The sequence below is a fragment of the Budorcas taxicolor genome, chromosome 18 (assembly GCF_023091745.1).
Source record: "Budorcas taxicolor isolate Tak-1 chromosome 18, Takin1.1, whole genome shotgun sequence".
NCBI lineage: Eukaryota > Metazoa > Chordata > Mammalia > Artiodactyla > Bovidae > Budorcas > Budorcas taxicolor.
In genome coordinates this window covers 40,547,446-40,565,727 of record NC_068927.1, presented here as the reverse complement: position 1 = coordinate 40,565,727, position 18,282 = coordinate 40,547,446, and the positions used below count along the sequence as shown (strand labels likewise).

Below are 18,282 nucleotides of genomic sequence, written 5' to 3'. Positions count from 1 at the left end.
CCTTATAAACATATATACATTCATACACACGCACGTTTTAGGCATTTTTAGGGTGAAACCTGATGTTCATGGAATTTTCTTTGAAAGTCAACTCAGGTATCTTATGCGGTGCTGTAATTCATTTCAAACCTTTTAGTGCCCTATATACATTTTCAACCCACGCTTTATCTAAAGCACACACACTCTTATCAATAAAATGTTTAACTTGAACGATCAAAAACTTGGTCAGAGTTGCTTAGAATCTAAGACTCAACATACAGGGAGTCGTCTCTACGGACTCAGGATGCTGCAAGGCCGTGCAAGTCCTCCCAGCCAGAGCGCGCTGCCCCGCAGCAAAGACTCGGGGACGCAGGCGGGCGGAAGAGGCGTCTACACCGCGAATGCGCCGGCGCATGAACGTTCAATGAGACTCTCCGGGCGGAGCGGGGCCTTCCCCTCCGCGGGCAGGGGAGGCGCCCGGAGGGGCGGGGATTAGAGGACATCTCCACCTCCTCCAATGGAAACGAGTCAGAGGCGGGCCCAGTGGCGGCAGGAGCATGGCTTGGAGGCAGCTCAAGGTGAGTACAGCTGGAGCTGCTAATGTGGCAGCGTGGAAAATCACAGGCGGGAAGCCAGGCGAGGGGAGGATGAAAGGCTAGCTTGGGCGAGGTGTGGACGGGAGGCGGCTCCGAGAGTGTGGGCCTCTTAGAGTGTGTAGCTTTGCAGACGCCTGCTGATGGTCATGCGCGTGCATTTACACACGTACTTGGCCATTGTGTAAATGGTACGTGTAAACAGTAGATCTATGTAAAAGCACGTGGGCTTTGATTGGACTAAGCACAGGGACGCTTAGTGAACACAGGACCGCCTATCACTGTGTGCAGGGTCCAACCTGGAATGAAATGACAGTGACACATAGTGCCAGCCTTTTCAGATAAACTTCTAGGGCAGGGTTTTTGTAAGGGCACTCACGTATCTGTGGATCCACGCAAGGGGCGTTCCTACAATCTCCTGGAGGAGGCTAGAAGTGTAGACGATACTAGATCTATGGTGATGGCTAGGAGTGACCCTTAAAGGCAAAGCTGAGCAGGTCACCTCCTTGTTTAGGGAACCAAACTCAAAACTTTATTCTGGCCAGGACCCCTGCCTGCCTCCCCAGCTTATTTTTAAGCCACACTTTTCCTCACTCCTTGATTCCAGACAGACCTTTCCCCTTCCCCCATTACTTGGGTGCATCTCATTCTCCTTTGCTGCCTAGAGTGTGGAGGGCCTTTACCCTCGTCCCTGCCCCAGCCCCCGCCCTGGCGCCTAGCTAACTTCTATTTATTCTTTGAATATCAGCTTTAAGACACGTCCTCGAGGAAGCCTTTCTCTACCTCTGAGATTAGGTTAGGCTCTCCCATCACTTTTCTCTTCAGAGCACTGTTGTACGTTTGCATGACCATTGATTTCTCTCTCCTCCTGAGGTTGTACTCCTTATGGAGGCAGGGACTTGAGCCTGGAATCCCTCGTTGAGTGCACAGCCACTATGGGGTGAATGAGTGAGTGACCCAGCACCTGGCAGTGATAAGTAAAGTATCATGAGCATGTTTGGGCTTGGTGCAAGAAGGCCTGATGCTGGATGTAAGAACAGAGCTGTAGTTGCCAAGGGGTAGGAGAGGCGGAAGAGGGAAGGGTTGGGGATTGGGTCTTGACAGATGAAGCTATTACATACAGGATGGCTAAACAGCAAGGTCCTGCTGTGTAGCGCAGGGAGCTGTATTCAATATCCAGTGATAATGGATCCCATGACCCATTTTCCATAATGGAAAAATATGGAAAAGTATATGTATGTATAACCGAATCACTTTGCTATACAGCAAAAGTTAAGACATTATAAATCAACTATACTTCAATAAAATAAAAAAAAAAAAACCTGAGAAAAAAATTTTTGCAACCCTCTTGCATCCTGAAGTGGAATTTATGTATAATGCAATCTTTATATATATAATTTAAAAGGTCAACATAATGTCCTAATTGGAATATAAAGGAGAAACGAATTTATAATAATATGTATTTTGACCCATAAATATTAGGGCATGAGTCATCTAGGTAGTGAGTCAGGTGTGTAAGCCTCTACTTAGAAATTCTAGTGCCACAGGAATGTCTTCTGAGATGATGAGTGATTCTTATTCATGTTCTGTGCTAAACAGTATGGTCAGCCCTCAATCAACAAGGTAATTGCATTCCTGGAAAGTCAGTGCAGATGAAAACCACACAGGATCGTGTTTATGTGGGGAAATAGTCTGTGGTTCTAGGCTCAGGTAGTATGACCAGACATCCGTACCTAGTGCCTGTCAGTAGGATTTTCAAAAGTCGTAGCGGCGCTTCTGACTTTGCTGATGCACGCTCACTGAATCTATTAGCAGTCTCCTCCAATTTTCACTGCATGCCCCAGGGGTACTCCCCCTCTTGAAACCCCTGGCCTGGAGTCCTTTGGGGCAGAGGAGTGAGTGTCTGCAGAAATGCAGATACAGCCTCTGCCGGTAGAGGCCAACATGTGAGCAGGAACGAAGGAGACCAGCATTAGCAGAAGGCTAGGAATGTGGCTGAATGTAAAGGCCATTATGTTCCCTGTGAGCCTGTAAAGTGTGTGAAGGGTTTAGAGATGGTGCCTCAGCCTGGCCTTGAGGGGATCCCACTGGCTCTTTTTTCTAGAAGCGAGCCCAGGATGCCATGGTGATCCTGGGGGGTGGAGGACTTCTCTTTGCTTCCTACTTGACGGCCACAGGGGATGAGCACTTCTATGCTGAACTCTTGATGCCGGCTCTGCAGCGGCTGCTGGACCCCGAGACAGCCCACAGGCTGGCTGTTCGCTTCACCTCCCTGGGGCTCCTTCCTCGCACCGCGTTTCAAGACTCTGACATGCTGGTAGGTGCTCCTATAACCCCTTGTGCGACAGACACAAAGGTCAAGGTCAAAGTCTCCTAATTTATTCAGCTTGGGCTGATCCTTTTGAAAACCAGAATCTCAAGTTAGCCCCCAAACTGTCATCCCATCTATAGGTCAGGAACACCGAGGTGCAGAGGAGTTAAGTGACTTACCCAAGGGCACGAGGCCAGGAAGTGGCTGAGCCAGGATCCACACCCGTGGAGTCTGGCTCAGCCTCCTTCCCCTTAGCCACCATCCCTGCCTCACCAAGGTGTCAGGTAGCTGAGTCCCCTCTGCTGAAAAGGGAAGCATGCCAACATCACTAGCATCTAATGTGATGTAGGGATGTCTAGCCAAGCCCTTTGAGGAGAGCATCCCGCTCCTGCCCCAGCCTCATTCCTTCCTGCATCTAATCATGGGCACCACTGTGTCCGCTTACTCTTCTGTGTGCTGGGGTTTCTGCAGCAAACAAAGTGGAAGAATCCACGTCTGCCTAGAATCTACATCCTCATGTAAGCCCTGACAGTTTCCACTGAAGAGACTCATACCAAATGGGGGACATTTGGATAATGTGAATGTGAAGAAAACACCAAGAAGCCCCCAGACCTCTCTGGAGTAGAGTCACTATTGTTGGTCAAAGTGGCCTTCCCTACATTTTCCCTTTGCGTCTTAGTTTCTCTTTTACTTCCCATCCTGCAGCTTTGAGAAGATGTGTGTGTCACCATTTTTCAGAAAAGTGAAAATTTTCTTTGGATTCCTTTTGGTTAGAGAAAACAGGTTACTAATGTAGCTTTTTCATAGCAAAGCCAAGTGGCATAAAGAGAACTTTGGAAAAGCCAGGGAGACCTGTATGCAGTGCTCTGGACTGGTGCCAGCCCCATCTGACCATCATCTCTGGGCTTTGAGGACTGAGGGCTGCCTGCGGGGCCTGTCGTGCACCTGCGGTCAAGAGCCCTCCTGGAGCGCGGCCCCCAGTGTGGCCCCCTGCCTGCTAGTCCCTGAGGAACCACGTGCACACACTCACCTCCATCTGTTCTTCCCCCTTTTTGGAGCAGGCCTTTCTTCTTTCTGCTTCTGGGACCTGATGCTGTCAGCCTGGACCCTTGCTAGTCCCGGCAAAGACTTTCCTGCAACATCAGCTGACAGAGACAACCCCGTTGGCAACTGCTGGTTTTATGATAGGCTGATGCCTTTCCCACCTTTTAACGTATCTGTCTTGCTACTAGATTTGTTGGCTCCCATCAGGGTGAGAATCCTGAATCACTCAGGAGTCGGACCTGACCTGACAAATCATTCTCATTCTGATGAACAATCAGGAATCCAGCCCACATCTGCCAGGGAAGAACCTGGTCCTCCCAGCCTGGTTCTGGGGCCCAGCAATCAGAGCTGCCCAGCCGAGGACAGGAGTCGTGGGGGCTCTGCTGGGCCTTCGTGTCGCCTGGCTGAGGAGGAAGGACACAGCGGAGGCTGACTTACTAAGATGATGAAAGGATCTTGCTGCCTGTTTCAGAATAGCACCCACTAGGGGCTGAAACCAATGAGCCACTCTCTCCCACCAAGGATAGTGGATAAGAAGGTGCAGTCCTTAACTGTGATTAGAAAAGGCAGCACCTGTCTCCTGTTCAACCCATGGTGGGAACGCTGTTTGTCTCGGTGATGATGAAGCCTGATGGTTCTCGAACTCTGGCTGGCATCAGAATCAGCTGGAGAGCTCTGATAAAGATCAATTCCCTCGAAGTTCCATTCTGCCCCCCACTCCACTCCCCCCTGGACAAAGATTGATTCCTTAGTCCAGGGGTGGGCCCTGGGACCTGAGGTTTAACAGGCAGGTGATTCTGACATAGGCATGCTGGGGACCACGCTTTGAGGAACACCAGAATGGCTTTTTCTGCCTGTGACTTTCTTTCCTTCTCCCTAGGAAGTGAGAGTCTTCGGCCATAAATTCCGAAATCCAGTGGGAATCGCTGCAGGATTTGACAAGCATGGGGAAGCGGTGGATGGCCTTTACAAGATGGGCTTTGGTTTTGTTGAGATAGGCAGTGTAACCCCAGAACCTCAGGAAGGAAACCCCAGGCCCAGGGTCTTCCGCCTCCCGGAAGACCAAGCTATCATTAACAGGTAGGTGAGCGGCCGTGTAATGTGGACATTTTTCTGTCATTTGGAATGTTCTGGAATCATGTTGAGCATAAAAGCAGGTTTTATGGTTTCAGTCTAATGTATATACTTGCTGGGGCTCGGAGGACTACAAAACAGCTACAGTCCACAAGGTCACAAGCAGGAGAACGTGGATATGGATGTTGGCTCACTTGACTTTGGAGTGTGTACTCTTTCCACATTGTTACTTCCAGGGCCCTTGCCCAGCTCTGTCCAGTAGAAATATTATGGAGTCCTATGTGTAATTTAAAGTATTCTAGTAGCCACAATAAAAATGTAAAAAGAAACAGGTGAAATTAAAATTAACTTTAATAATATATTCTACATTATTTGTAATATTTACGATACTACTTAATTGTTAATGCTTAATATATACTTTTAATATATAAGCAATATAAACATGACTGGCTATGTACCTTCTTTTACTTGCACCACGCCTCTGAAGTCCAGCATGTCATCCTTATAGCATTCTCACTTTGACTGGCTAGGCTTCACTCTCTATGGCCGGATGTGGTTAGTGGTTCTTCCACCGGGCAGCACAGCCCCTGCCTTCAGTAACTGGGAAAGGTAATGATCAATATAGACAGCTGCTTTTAGGAAGAGAGATCCTTCTAGATGGTGTAAAGCCCTTCTCTTGGTGACCCCTGGGAAGTTTTCGCTACAGCAAACCCAGAAAGTGGAGAAGTCCCTCCTTTCTGATAAGAGTATTTGAGAGCCTCCTTGGCGGGGGTGAGGGGGGTGGGGGTGGGGAGGTTTGGGAGGCACCTTTGGGATCATTAAGGGCCTTCTGGGAGGCTGATGTATGGAAGGTTTATTTGGCTGCACATCCTGCTTTATTGTGCTTGTTTCAGGGAAAGTTTCCAGCGTTAGACGTTAAGTTATTGATCTTTCCCCTGTAGGGTGGGATCGATAGCTTCAGAATGGTCAGGTAAAAAATGTTTACGATTCACCTGCCACAAATAACCGTGGGTACCAGGATGACGGGGCCTGGTGGGATCCAGTGTGTGAGAAGTGGCATGAGAGAGCAGGGCCTGAGCTCCCAGCCCTTGTGTTCCTGGCTCCAGGCGTGCCTGGCCCAGGGTGGGTGCTGAATGAACAGAGTCAATGAGTACATGTATCTATTAGGTGTTTCTGGCTGCAGAACTTACTTACTGTTTAAGTAGTAATGGGTGTTTGTTGTTATTTTCTCCTCATTATGGGTGTAGTAGGCAGGTCTAGGGTTGGTTGAGCAGTGGGATAGCGTCAGGACTCTGGTCCAACCTCTGTGGGCCTTCGCTTCTTGCAGCCTGAGCAGCAAGCATCTGTCCTCACCTGAGGACATTAGAGAGCAGAAAGGAAAAGCAAGTGTGCGTATGGGGGGAGGCGGGTCTTTTCCCAGAAGCTCCCTGGTAGGCAGCACTGTGTGTCTCAGTGACCAAGCCCCGTCACATGCATTTTCACCCTGTATCGGGGAGCTGGTTCCACTGGTGAGGAGGAGGAGGGAGGGGGCGGTCATTAAGAGCAGCGCCCCTCGGTGGGCTGGGACGAGGTGAGAGACGAGGCCCAGCCTTTGTGGAGTGTCTAGTGGCAGGTGATGGAGAAGACGTTGTCTCTTGTCCTCGAGACGACTGTAGCCCGGTGGGGAACGGCAGCCTTCGTGTGCATCCCAAGTCAGGAGAAGACGAGTACAGAGCACTCCAGGCACGCCAGCAGGTGAAGGAGCATCTGGCTTGGGCCAGAAAGAGGGCGACTGGGTGAGAGAAAGCAGGATGGGTTCCAGGAGACGAATTTGTGGGGCGAGGCAGGAGGCGGGAAGATGGGTTATCAGAGTGGTGAGGTCCCACTGCCTGGCAGCAGTGGATGGGAAGGAGGAGGGGCTGGATCCAGACAGGTCTGGGGGCAGCTACGTTGTTGAGTCTGGGCTGTTTACAGTGCTAGTTGGCTGAGTGACTTGTTGGCAAATTGTAATTTTTCCCTCTGTGCTTGATGGTGTTCTGGCAAGTTCTCTAGAACTTCCCAGGGTGTTTAGACTGTAGAAGTCTAAGAACTGACTCTGATTTTTCCTTTTGTTTTTACATCACAAATATATGGTGAAGTGGGCTTCCCAGACTGCGTTAGTGGTAAAGAACCTGCCTGCCAATAGAGGAGACATAAGAGACAAGACGTGGACTTGATCCTGGGTGGGGAAGATCCCTGGAGGAAGGCATGGCAACTCACTCCAGTGTTCTTGCCTGGAGAATCCCAGGGACAGAGGAGCCTGGCAGGCTGTAGTCCAGAGTCACAAAGAATTGAACGCGACTGAAGTGACTTAGCACGCACGCATGTGGTGAAGTGGTCAAGGAGCCATCTCCACCTCTCTAGTCTTTGCTTTCTGCCTGAGGGCCCTAACTTTGTCCCTCTCTTCTTTGTCCCTTGTGCTCTTCTGTGCTCCAGATACGGATTTAACAGTCATGGACTCTCAGTGGTGGAACACAGGTTACGGGCCAGACAGCAGACGCAGGCCAGGCTCACAGAAGGTAACGGGCACTGCATCAGAGGGCGGTTCCCCAGCTGTTGGAAGGAAACTTGTGGGAGAAAGTCAGCAATGTTCCCAGTGAAGTGAACATGATTGAGCAATAAGAAAAAAAAAGTGTGGCACTCAGGGCTCCTCTCCCACAGGAATTTCCCTGGCTCCAGTACAGAATCCAAGCTTTTAACTGAACTTTTAACTGAACTTTGCCGTTGAACAAAGATAACACTTAGCTCCTGCTTTGTTATGTAACCTGTGTCACAGTGGGCGACCTGGAAACAAGTAGTGCAGAGGGGCTGCTCTGTGGTCGCACGAGCAGGGCCTGGGCGCCTTCTTCGTACATCCTGCTCTGTTCTCCTTCTCTCCATCATAGAAGTGATGCATGCTAATGATAGACCCGTTAGTAACTACAGGGAAACATGAAGAACGCTAACGTAGCTCACACTCTTCCCCTCTCAGGGATAACTATTTCCAGCACTGGGAAAGTATCCTCCATGACTGGTCTGGAAACACCATGCATTTTCGAAGGCCGCCTTCGAGGTGCTGATGTTCGCTCCTGGGGCTCTCTGCCCTGCTGGCCCTTGGGGTGCACGTAGTGGTCCTGGCAGAGTCTTCACCGTATCTTCCCAGGAAACTTCTGGGGTTGGTGAGGCTATGGCCATCTTCCTCTTTCAGCAGGCGCCTCTGGAATGCCTTCCAGAAGTTTAGCCTCGTTAGATGTCCTGGTGGTGAGATGAAAAAAACCTGTGGATATTGGCTTCGTTTCTAGAAGCAAGACTGAAAGTTAGCAGCCTCTGATTTGGGGAGTAGGAAGTGGCCTTGCTTGGAACTCCCTGGCTTTGGTAGACCCAGACCCTGCTCTATGGTAGACCTTGCCACCTGGGGGGCTTGCAGGTCACAACAGCACTGGCATGGTGTGTGATCCTCTCCTGCCTGGCCTCCCTTTCCTTCTTTTAATTGCCCACAGTGCCCTTTATACCACTTTTCTCCTCTGTACTCCTTTGCCTGACCCCTCAGCCCCCACTCTGGTGCTAACATTTGTTGGAGTGAAGCAAAATCCCATAGCAGAGCTCTGCACATTGTGTTTAGCAGCAGCTGGAAGCCTTGAAGACAGCTTAATCACTTGCATCATGACAATAAACTTGAATTGTTAAAAGCTGTGATGCCCTTTGGGGATAGAGCTATTCAGCTATTTTTGTCTAAACCCCAAATGTTGTCATTTGGGGCAAATGACTACTAATGAAAGACCCACTGGCTATATGAAAATGATCCCTTTTAAACCAGTTTGCCCGGTGGAAAAAAATTACAGCTTCCAAACCATCTTAGCTTGATTTGGGAAGCTTGGAGACCCTGTTATATAACTTGTCTAATTGGGTTCCCTCTCCTCCACCTATGAAATTAGCTACACGAATCTCATTTACATTCAAGCGGTGATAAAACAGGGACTGCATTTACAGTGTGCGATAGCAGGACTAGGTGGTGGTCTTTGACCCTCTCTGACCTGACACGGTTTGTGAACTAGCTGGATGTCTCAGATCTTCTCTCAGCCAACTGGTGGGAAAAACAGCTGGCACCGTGAATATAGTTTATCCTTTGCAGATAAGGTGGTATCCCAGGAGAAATCAAGTACAGACAAGCCCTTGCTTTCACACATAGAAAAATACCTTTTGGAAACACACTGAAAGTCGAAAATACAAGTCAGGTGATAATTCCCTGTATTTTAGAGTAAGGTAACCATATTACCTACTGTGCACGTTGAGACAACACTTTTGGGAGTGGAAGGGACACAGGCACGAATAATTATCAATAGGCTACAGGCGTGTTCAGGGCTGGCCCGGAAGCTCTGGGATGTGTGGTCACCTTAGTTAGAAGGGGAGTCCCTTCTCAGGACAGAAGTCATAAAACCGTTATGCCTCTTCATTTTAGACATGAGAATCGAAAATATTTTCCAGTCTATTTTATATGTATGCTTTAATTTTGCATTTTCTTCACAACCACACACCCAGTTACTTGACCCAAGTGCAACAAGCAGCCCCTGAGAGTCAGCAGCTGTCCCGGCAGGCTGTTGACTTGCCTCTTCCCAGCTGTACTGCGGTTACAAGCCCTACCTTTTTCATCACTAGTAGTTGCACTCCTAATGTCTCCATGCCCCATTAAATTTAAAAAAAGAAAAAGGGCGCAAAGCGACAAAGCAGGGAAACATCCTAGTAGCTGCCCAGCATGGCTGTGCAGACGAAGGTGGAGGGTGGGTTTAGGTCGGCAGGCAGGGCACCATGCGTAGCTCAGGGTTTGTCAGCTGGTGTGGGCAAGGTCACATTTGGAGCTGGAAGGCCTTAGGCTGTTCATGGGCTGCTGGTCAAGGATGGCTTCAAAATATTGTGTGGGAAATGGTGAGTGGGGACAAAATCCTGACCAGTGATATTTACAGATGGGCTGCCGCTGGGAATAAACCTGGGGAAGAATAAGACCTCGGTGGACGCTGCCTCCGACTACGCAGAGGGGGTTCGAGTCCTGGGTCCCTTGGCTGACTACTTGGTAGTGAATGTGTCCAGTCCCAACACGGGTGGGCTGCGGCGCCTTCAGGGAAAGGCCGAACTGCACCGCCTGCTGACCAAGGTGGGTAATTACATGTCCAGGCCCCGCCCCACTAGTTTGAGCTACTGTTCATTTTCTAGGGCCAAGCTTCAGCATCACTATCTACTATCGAGTTGTCCTTAAGACCTGGACCAGTTAGGACCCCTCACTTCCCTCTAATCCCCTATGTAACACTGATTGTGCTTAGTATTAATCAACTGTTCAGTTATCTATCCCTGCTGTTAATCCGCAGTGTCTAGGAGAGCACGGACCACAGCCCTCTCACTTACCACTCTGTTCTAGCATCTGGCACATTAAATGAATGAATGATAGAATGACTTTTCATCAAACAGTACTTGTGATGGTGTTTGCTGTCTCTTTTAGGGACAAAAGTCTAAATAAACCTTAATGTATTAGCCTATGCCAGTGACATTAGGGACTCACTCTCAGGGATTCCTTGGTTTAAAAGAATGGAAGCAGATCTATCTTGATGGGGTTGTCTGCATAACTGAGAGTGGTGTTTCCGGAGAAGGAGAAAGAGAAACTGCTGGTGCCTTAGTTTGACAGCTGGTGTGAAGACACACTGTGGCTGCAGGCTCAGGGTCCCCATCTCTGGCCCCATGTTGCTGTAGGTGCTGCAGGAGAGGGATGCCCTGAAGGTGGCCCAAAAGCCAGCTGTCCTGGTGAAGATTGCTCCTGACCTCACAGCCCAGGACAAGGAGGATATTGCCAGCGTGGTGAGAGAGGTGAGGGTCAGGGTCTGGGGACATCCTTCACAGCCTGTAGAGGCCACCTGACCAGCTGGGTTAGCCTGGATGGCAGTTTGTGGTATATTAAGGGCTGGTTTGGTCTGTCATGATTCAGTGTATCACATATAGACATTATTGTTTAGTCACTGAATCATGTCTGACTTCTTGCCACCCCATGGACTGTAGCCTGCCAGGCTCCTCTGTTCATATGTAGGCATACCTCAGAGATATAGGAGGTTCAGTTCTGCCACTGCAATAAAGCAAGTCATGGGAACTTCTTGGTTTCCCAGGACACACAGACTACGTTAGTACAGCCTGTTCAGTGTGCAATAGCATTGCTTCTAAAAAAACAATGTACCTACCTTTTTTTTTTTTTAAGTGATCCTTGCAGATATCTCTGGTGATAGCTCTATTCTGGGAACTGCCCTTCCACTTAAAGTATATTTACTTGTTTATTTACTTACTTTGGCTGCGCTGGGTCTTAGACACCTGGTGCCTTAGACCACTCGGCCATCCTGACATGCTTGTGTCGGGTCTTAGTTGCAGGATCTAGTTCCCTGACCAGGGATTGAACCCAGGCCTCCTGGATTGGGAGCACAGAGTCTTACCCACTAGACCACCAGGGAAGTCCAAAACAATGTATGTCATTGAATTAAAAAATACTTTATAGCTGAAAATATGCTAACCATCATCTGATACTGCAGGGTTGCCACAAACCTTCAACTTGTAAAAAACTCAGTATCTGTGAAGCACAATGAAGTGCCATAAAACGAGATATGCCAGTAAGAAGAAAGTAAATGTTTGAAGCAGTGTTTGAATGGGTCCCTTTCTCCTGCTTCTGCCTCCTCTTCCTCCAGCACGGGCTTTAAGGGTTGTGCATCCTCCAGCCTTGGTCAGAGTGCCGCGCTCTGTCTCCAGTCTAACACCGGGTATCGGTGTCACGGGAGACCAGTGCACACCCAGTCTGAGCCCCGCGGTCCCGCTTCAAGTCCTAGTTCCACCTCTTACTACCTGCAGGCCTTGGCACAGGACACTCTAGACTGAGTTGCTCCAGGGACTAAACCCCATCCTGGCGGAACCATACCGGCAGTTGGTACGTGATGGCTGAAACTGTCGTGTTGAGGCTCATTCTGACGCTTGCCCAGGAAGTATAATGCGCGAGGTCTGGCTCGCTTCTGGGGGCTTAGGTGTGGGCGCCCGGCCCGCCGCTGTCTCAGACCTCCAGGGAAGCTTCTCCAAGCCTGTCATGCTCTGACCAGGGGGCTCTCTCTGTCTCCCTCTGCAGTTGGGCGTCGATGGACTGATCGTCACAAACACCACAGTGAGTCGCCCTGCCAGCCTCCAGGGTGCCCTGCGCTCTGAACCAGGAGGGCTGAGCGGGAAGCCCCTCAGGGATTTATCAACGCAAACCATCCGGGAGATGTATGCGCTCACCCAAGGCAAGGACTCCGTGTCTGTCTTCAGAGCTCTATGTGCACGGGCTCCGGGGCTGTGATGGGACTGGGGTTCCTGAACCTTCGCCCTCAGCAGGGGGCTGCGGCTGGAGCCAGACTGAGCTCCTGTTCTCATGTCTCGCCCTCCCTTCCTCACCATGTCCCGTGCTCTTCTCTGCAGGCAGAGTTCCCATCGTCGGAGTTGGCGGTGTCAGCAGCGGGCAGGATGCGCTGGAGAAGATCAGGGCAGGAGCCTCCCTGGTGCAGCTGTACACGGCCCTCACCTACCGGGGCCCGCCCGTGGTGGGCGGGGTCAAGCGGGAGCTGGAAGCCCTTTTGAAGTGAGTGGGGCCACGTGTGCCTTGAACCAGGCAAAGTTAATGTGGTTATCAACCAACTCAGAATGACTCAATCAAGGGGATTTTACCAGTCTATTCTTCATTCAAAAAGCATCTGAGGGGTACACCCCAAATGCTGGGGGAAATTTCCCTGTTGCTCTTTTGACAAAGGTCATACAGTGCCAAAGAACTAAAGTTAACTTTCAAGACAGTGGTGTTTATAGGCCTAAGGCATTCTGGCCACATTCCTGTTAATTCAGTAACACTGGCTTGAGGTCAGGGAACTGTCAGTACTTACAGTGGATTCCCTTCCTGGTCTGAAGACCTGGGGAGATTCCTGGGTGAAGACAGTTCAGAGGGGATGGGGTATGCGTTTGGGATAGCGGGGCAGGCACAGTCCCCGACCAGATGCAGCCTGGTTGAATGTGGGCTTCCAGTAAAAGCCGGGCCTTTCCTTTACCATTCATTTGCTGAAATGGTTTTGTTCTTTTTCCAGGGAGCAGGGTTTCGCCAGAGTCACAGACGCCATTGGGGCAGATCATCGGAGGTGAGGACCGGTTGTGGGGAAGCCTGATCAGGAACTGTCCTGCTAAATCAAGCGAGCCTTCCAAGCTGATGGAGAGAGGAGACCACATTCCCAGACCACAAGGGCCCCTCCTCCGACTGGATGTGAAAACTAAGCCTGATGGTCAGCAGAAGCCATGTGAGGCTTTCCTCAGTCACCTGTCAGACAAGAACTGCGTCCTTTATTCTTTCTGGAGCCACAGTCCAGGATCCTTAGATATTACAGGGACAGTAGACATTTGGAGGGAAAATCATGGTAAAATAAAGTCACTGAAAAACTGCACTTAAGTCGCAACCCTCTTGCCCAGAAGTTGGAGGTCTTTTCAGGCCTCTGCCCCCCAGGATCTGCTGTCGGATTCCCAGGAGCTGGACTCTCTTTCATCCTATCTTTATTTAAACTTTTAACTGTATTTTGAAAATGTTTCAAAAGTGAAGTGAAGTCTCTCAGTTGTGTCCAACTCTTTGCGACCCCATGGACTATAGCCTACCAAGCTCTGAGGAGCCTCTCAGTCCATGGAATTTTCCAGGCAAGAGTACTGGAGTGGGTTGCCATTTCCTACTCCAGGGGATCTTTCCAACCCAGGGATTGAACCCAGGTCTCCCGCACTGCAGGCAGACGCTTTACTGTCTGAGCCACCAGGGAAGCCGAAAATGTTTCAAATGTAGATTAAAGTTGTAAGGATAGGGCTTGTGGACAGCCGTCCTCTCCATGTCTGCACGTGGTCCACCCTCTGTGTGTTTGGGTCCTGACCTCTTCATCGAGGGACCCTGGTCATTCTGGTCATTTTAACTGCATTACATGTATAAAGGCCCTGTCTCCAAGCCAGGTCATATTCTGAGATACCACAGGTCTGGATTTCATCCTGGCGATCTTGGAGACCCAATTCAGAAGATGGGCTGGTTGTCCCCTTGCTATACAATCTGTGACCCGGTGCTGCTGGGCAGGCAGGCTCTTGAGGTGCCTGAAGATGCTAGACAAGAGGCTCAAGAGGTCTGGTCATTAACTAAAGAGACAGAAATGCTGACCTTTTCATAACCAAAAAGCAGACAGTGATGGGAGGTCGTACGCCTTGGCGGGGAAGTGCTATTGATGTCAGCACACCTCCACAGCCAACAATGCAGGTTTAGTCACGTCAGCTCAGTGCAGGCTTCATTTTAAATTTATTTCCTGGTAGCTCTGTGGAGGGGCCTGTAGCTGCCGTAGAGACAACATGTTCTTGTCTCACCTCGGCCTCATCCCATTCCCTCTGCCAAGAAACCAACAGCCAGTCTCACGCTGCCTTTGATACAAAGGTCTTTTTCCTTTTTTTTAAAAAAAAAGACTGTTGGAGACTTCCCTGGTGGCACAGAGGATAGGAATCCACATACCAGTGCAGGGGGACATGGGATCAATCCGCAGTCCTGGAAGAGCCCCCCTGCTGCAGAGCAACTAAAACCCACGTGCCACATGACTACTGCAGCCTCTGTACCCCCAAAAAGAGTAGCAACCCTCCTCCCTGCACCCCAGCTAGAGAAAGCCCAAGTGCAGCAACAAAGACCCAGCACAACCAAACATATTTAAAAAATAAAAATAGTTAAAAAAAACTTAGTATGACAATAATACCTGTTCATAAATTAAACAGTATAGTCCCCGAATAAGCGTCGTCCACTCCTTCCCTTCTCAAACAATCCCACATTTCAGAGATAACCACAATTAGCTTTTATATCCATCTAGATTTTTCCAGACATTTTTCTTTGTATTTGCAAACACGTACCCATAGCTGTTAAACGTTAGTCGCTCAGTCGTGTCTGACTCTTCACGACTCTATGGACTGTAGCCTGCCAGGCTCCTCTGTCCATGGCATTTTCCAGGCAAGAATACTAAAGTGGGTTGCCATTCCCTTCTCCAGGAGATCTTCCTGACCCAGGGATCAAACCCATGTCTCTTGTGTCTTCTGCATTGACAGGTGGATACTTTACCACTGCCCCACCTGGGAAGCCCCATCGAATCACAGCAGCCCCCTTATTTATTTAATTTTAAAATCTTTACTAGATAATTACTGAGAGTCTGCCAGGTTCAAAGTTGTATGGATATATGCTTTTTATTTCTGGTGTCAATGTATTTCACCTACACTCACAAACAAAATTTTGGACAGACTAAACGCACAATTTTAGACCATTTTGTTAAAACTTTAAAATCTTCAAGAGCAGAGGTCATCTATTTTCCCTTTAAAAGCAGAGTTTTCTTTGAGTGGGGGAGGAAGACATCGGAGACATTCAAAGGAGTCAAAGTGCTGCTGCTTGCAACCCCTGCCAATCTCCCATTAGTTGAGAATAACTAGGAAGTTAAATCCTATTCTGCAACTTGCTTTTTTTCCGAGTCCTTCAACGTCCATTCCTTCAGTCTGCCTTGCTCTTTCTGACAGCCCTCTGGGTTTCTGCAGCACAGGTATACCAATATTTGCTTGTGGGTAGACAGGCAGGCTGTTTTGTGTTTCAGTCACAGACAACGTGGCAGGGTGTCTCTTTTTGTGTATCTTTGGGCTCTTCCAGTATTTCTGTAGAAAAGATTCCCAGAAATGGTTATCGCTCAGGCCAAAGTTGGAATGTTGATCGTTACTGCCAGCTTGCCATTAGAGAGCACTGTTCAGTTTATCCTTTCCCACAACTTTGTAAGAGAGGGCCCCTTTCCTCCTAGGCTGCTTCACACTGGGAATTTTCAAGGGCTGCTCTGGAATAAACTTGTTCTTTCTCTACTTTCTTATTGAGGATAGCTTTCATTATGTCTCTTCCTTGGTGGAAAGAGAAAAAAGGAACTGTGGGTTTAGCAAGCCACTTTGGGCTGCAGCCAAAGTGCTTGCCACATCATGTCTATGTGTGTGTGTGTGTGTGTGTGTGTATCTGAGAGAAAGAAGAGACTTCAATAAGACCCGCAGGGAAAGTCAGCAGATGGGGTGTAGCTTTCCCTGGGTTCACCCATTCTCACTCGTCTCAGGTGGCCCTGCAAGTCTCTCCTCCAGCTGTGGGCATTCGTGTAAGTTTTGTGTGCCTCAGTCTCCCAGTGTGTAAAATGGGGAGAAAAAGAGACCCATCTCGGAAGGCTGTTCTGAGGATTGAATACTAAGTGCAGTTATGGCTCAGCGCATCCTACTCTCCTAATAAATGTTATTTCTAATTGTCACAAAAGCCCTGCAAATAGGTATTACCAGGCCTGTATTCACAGCTAAAATGAAGGTAAATGGCCTCACAGGACCTCTGAAAAGTAGTATTAGCTCCTTTTCTTCTCCCTCAAAGTCCATCTTCTTTTACAGATAAGATGTCTATGTGCCATCACTTCCCCCCGCAGCCCCCCGGAGCACTGTGCAGCATGCGGGATCTTAGTTCACCAGCCAGGGATTGAACCCAGCAGAAGTGTAAAGTCTTAACTGCTGGACTGCCAGGGAAGTCCTGTCATTACTTGTTATAAAAAAACATTCCTAGTAACTTGCCCTGGGCGCTTGACTGGTCTGAAATGAGGTGGTTGAATGGGGTCTAGTGGTCACAGCTCAGAGCCCTGTAGAGGTGGAGAGCATTCTGTAGGAACCACAGTGCCAGCCAGGGCTGAGCCTGAAGAGCCCACACGCAGCAGCTGAAGCAACCGTCGTTCACTCTCCCACACGGTGTCGGCTTGGGAGTTCAGGAGCACAGGAGCTGGTGGCTCTGGCTCAGGGCCTCCCATGAGGCTGGCCAGGGCCCCAGTCACCGGAGGCTCTGCTGGGGCTGCAGGATCCACTTCTGAAGTGGTTCACTCATGTGGCTCGGGAGCTGTTGCTGGCTGTCGGCACAAAGGGCTACCTGAGTGTCTCCACACCAAGGCATCTGCCTTCTCCCAGAGTGAGTGACCTAGTGCAAGGTGGAAGCTACGACGCCTTTTACGATCTAGTCTTGGTGGTCACAGGGCTTCCCTGGTGAGTCAGCGGTAAAGAATACACCTGCCAACGCAGGAGATGCGGGTTTGATCCCTGGGCCAGGAAGATCCCCTGGAGAAGGAAATGGCAATCCTCTCCAGTATTCTTGCCTGGAGAATTCCCTGGACAAAGGAGCTGAGCGGGCTTCAGTCCATGGGGTTGCAGAAGAGCCAGACACAATTTAGCGACTAAACAACAGCGACCTGGGGGTCAAACACCACCACTCATGCCACGCTCATTCTTTTCATTAGAAGAGTCACCAGTTTTAGTAAAACAAGTGAAAACTACAGGGTGTCCAGTTAAATCTGAACTCCAGAGAAACAGTGAATAAGCTTCTGGTATAAATACAGCCCATGCAATAATTGGGACTTATAAAAAATTTACTTGTTTGTCTGAAATCCAAATTTAATTGACTGGGGATTGAATCCACCAACTGCAGACCCTCTGAACTGATTGGCTCCACAGTGCAGACAGGAACAGCATTCCTGATTACCATGAAGCAGTCAACTTCACGTGAAAAGACTAGACCAGCCAAACCAAATAGAGAGTTACCCTCCCCCAATTCTTATTATAAGACATTCAGACATAAGAAAAGTTGAAAGAAGAGTGTGACAAATATCCATACCCCCTTCACTTAGACTCCATAATTCTATCTTTTCTGTGCTTTTCTTATCAATTTTTTCACCTATTTATATACTTTGATTTTGATTAACCATTCTTTTTACTGTATGATTCAGTTTATATAAAACAGAACAGGCAAACCCAAGATGAACTTTTTATTTTTTACTGTATGATTCCATTTATATAAAATGTCTAGAAGAGGCAAACTCAAGAGTCAGAAAGTAATTAGAGGTTTCCAGGGGTGGGGGAGAGGGAAGAATGAGGAGTGACTGCTAGTGGGTATGGGGTTTCCCTTTGGGGAGATGAAATATTTTGGAGCTAGATGGATATGATGGGTGTACAACATTGTGAATGTACTTAATGCCACTGGACTGTGCATTTTAAATGGTTACTTTTACAATATGCAAATTTTACCTCAATTGGAAAAAAGAAAAGTCAGCACAGTGTCTGGGGTAAGAACGGACTGCCTGGCCTGGAATCCTGACGGCCATATGCCAGCTGTCTGATCTTAGGCAAGTTGCTTAAGCTCTCTGTGCCTCTGTTCCC

At 49.0% G+C, this 18,282-nt stretch overlaps 1 protein-coding gene across 1 annotated transcript; it reads left to right on the top strand.

The window, feature by feature from the left end:
* Positions 1–527: 527 nt before the first annotated feature.
* On the top strand, positions 528–13,598 carry DHODH (dihydroorotate dehydrogenase (quinone)). The gene is made up of 9 exons (XM_052656451.1): positions 528–557; positions 2,677–2,889; positions 4,808–5,007; positions 7,456–7,538; positions 9,960–10,147; positions 10,738–10,851; positions 12,140–12,293; positions 12,469–12,628; positions 13,122–13,598. Exons 1-9 carry the CDS (start codon positions 537–539, stop codon positions 13,174–13,176), a joined length of 1,188 nt encoding a protein of 395 aa, XP_052512411.1. The 5' UTR covers positions 528–536; the 3' UTR covers positions 13,177–13,598.
* Positions 13,599–18,282: the final 4,684 nt, after the last annotated feature.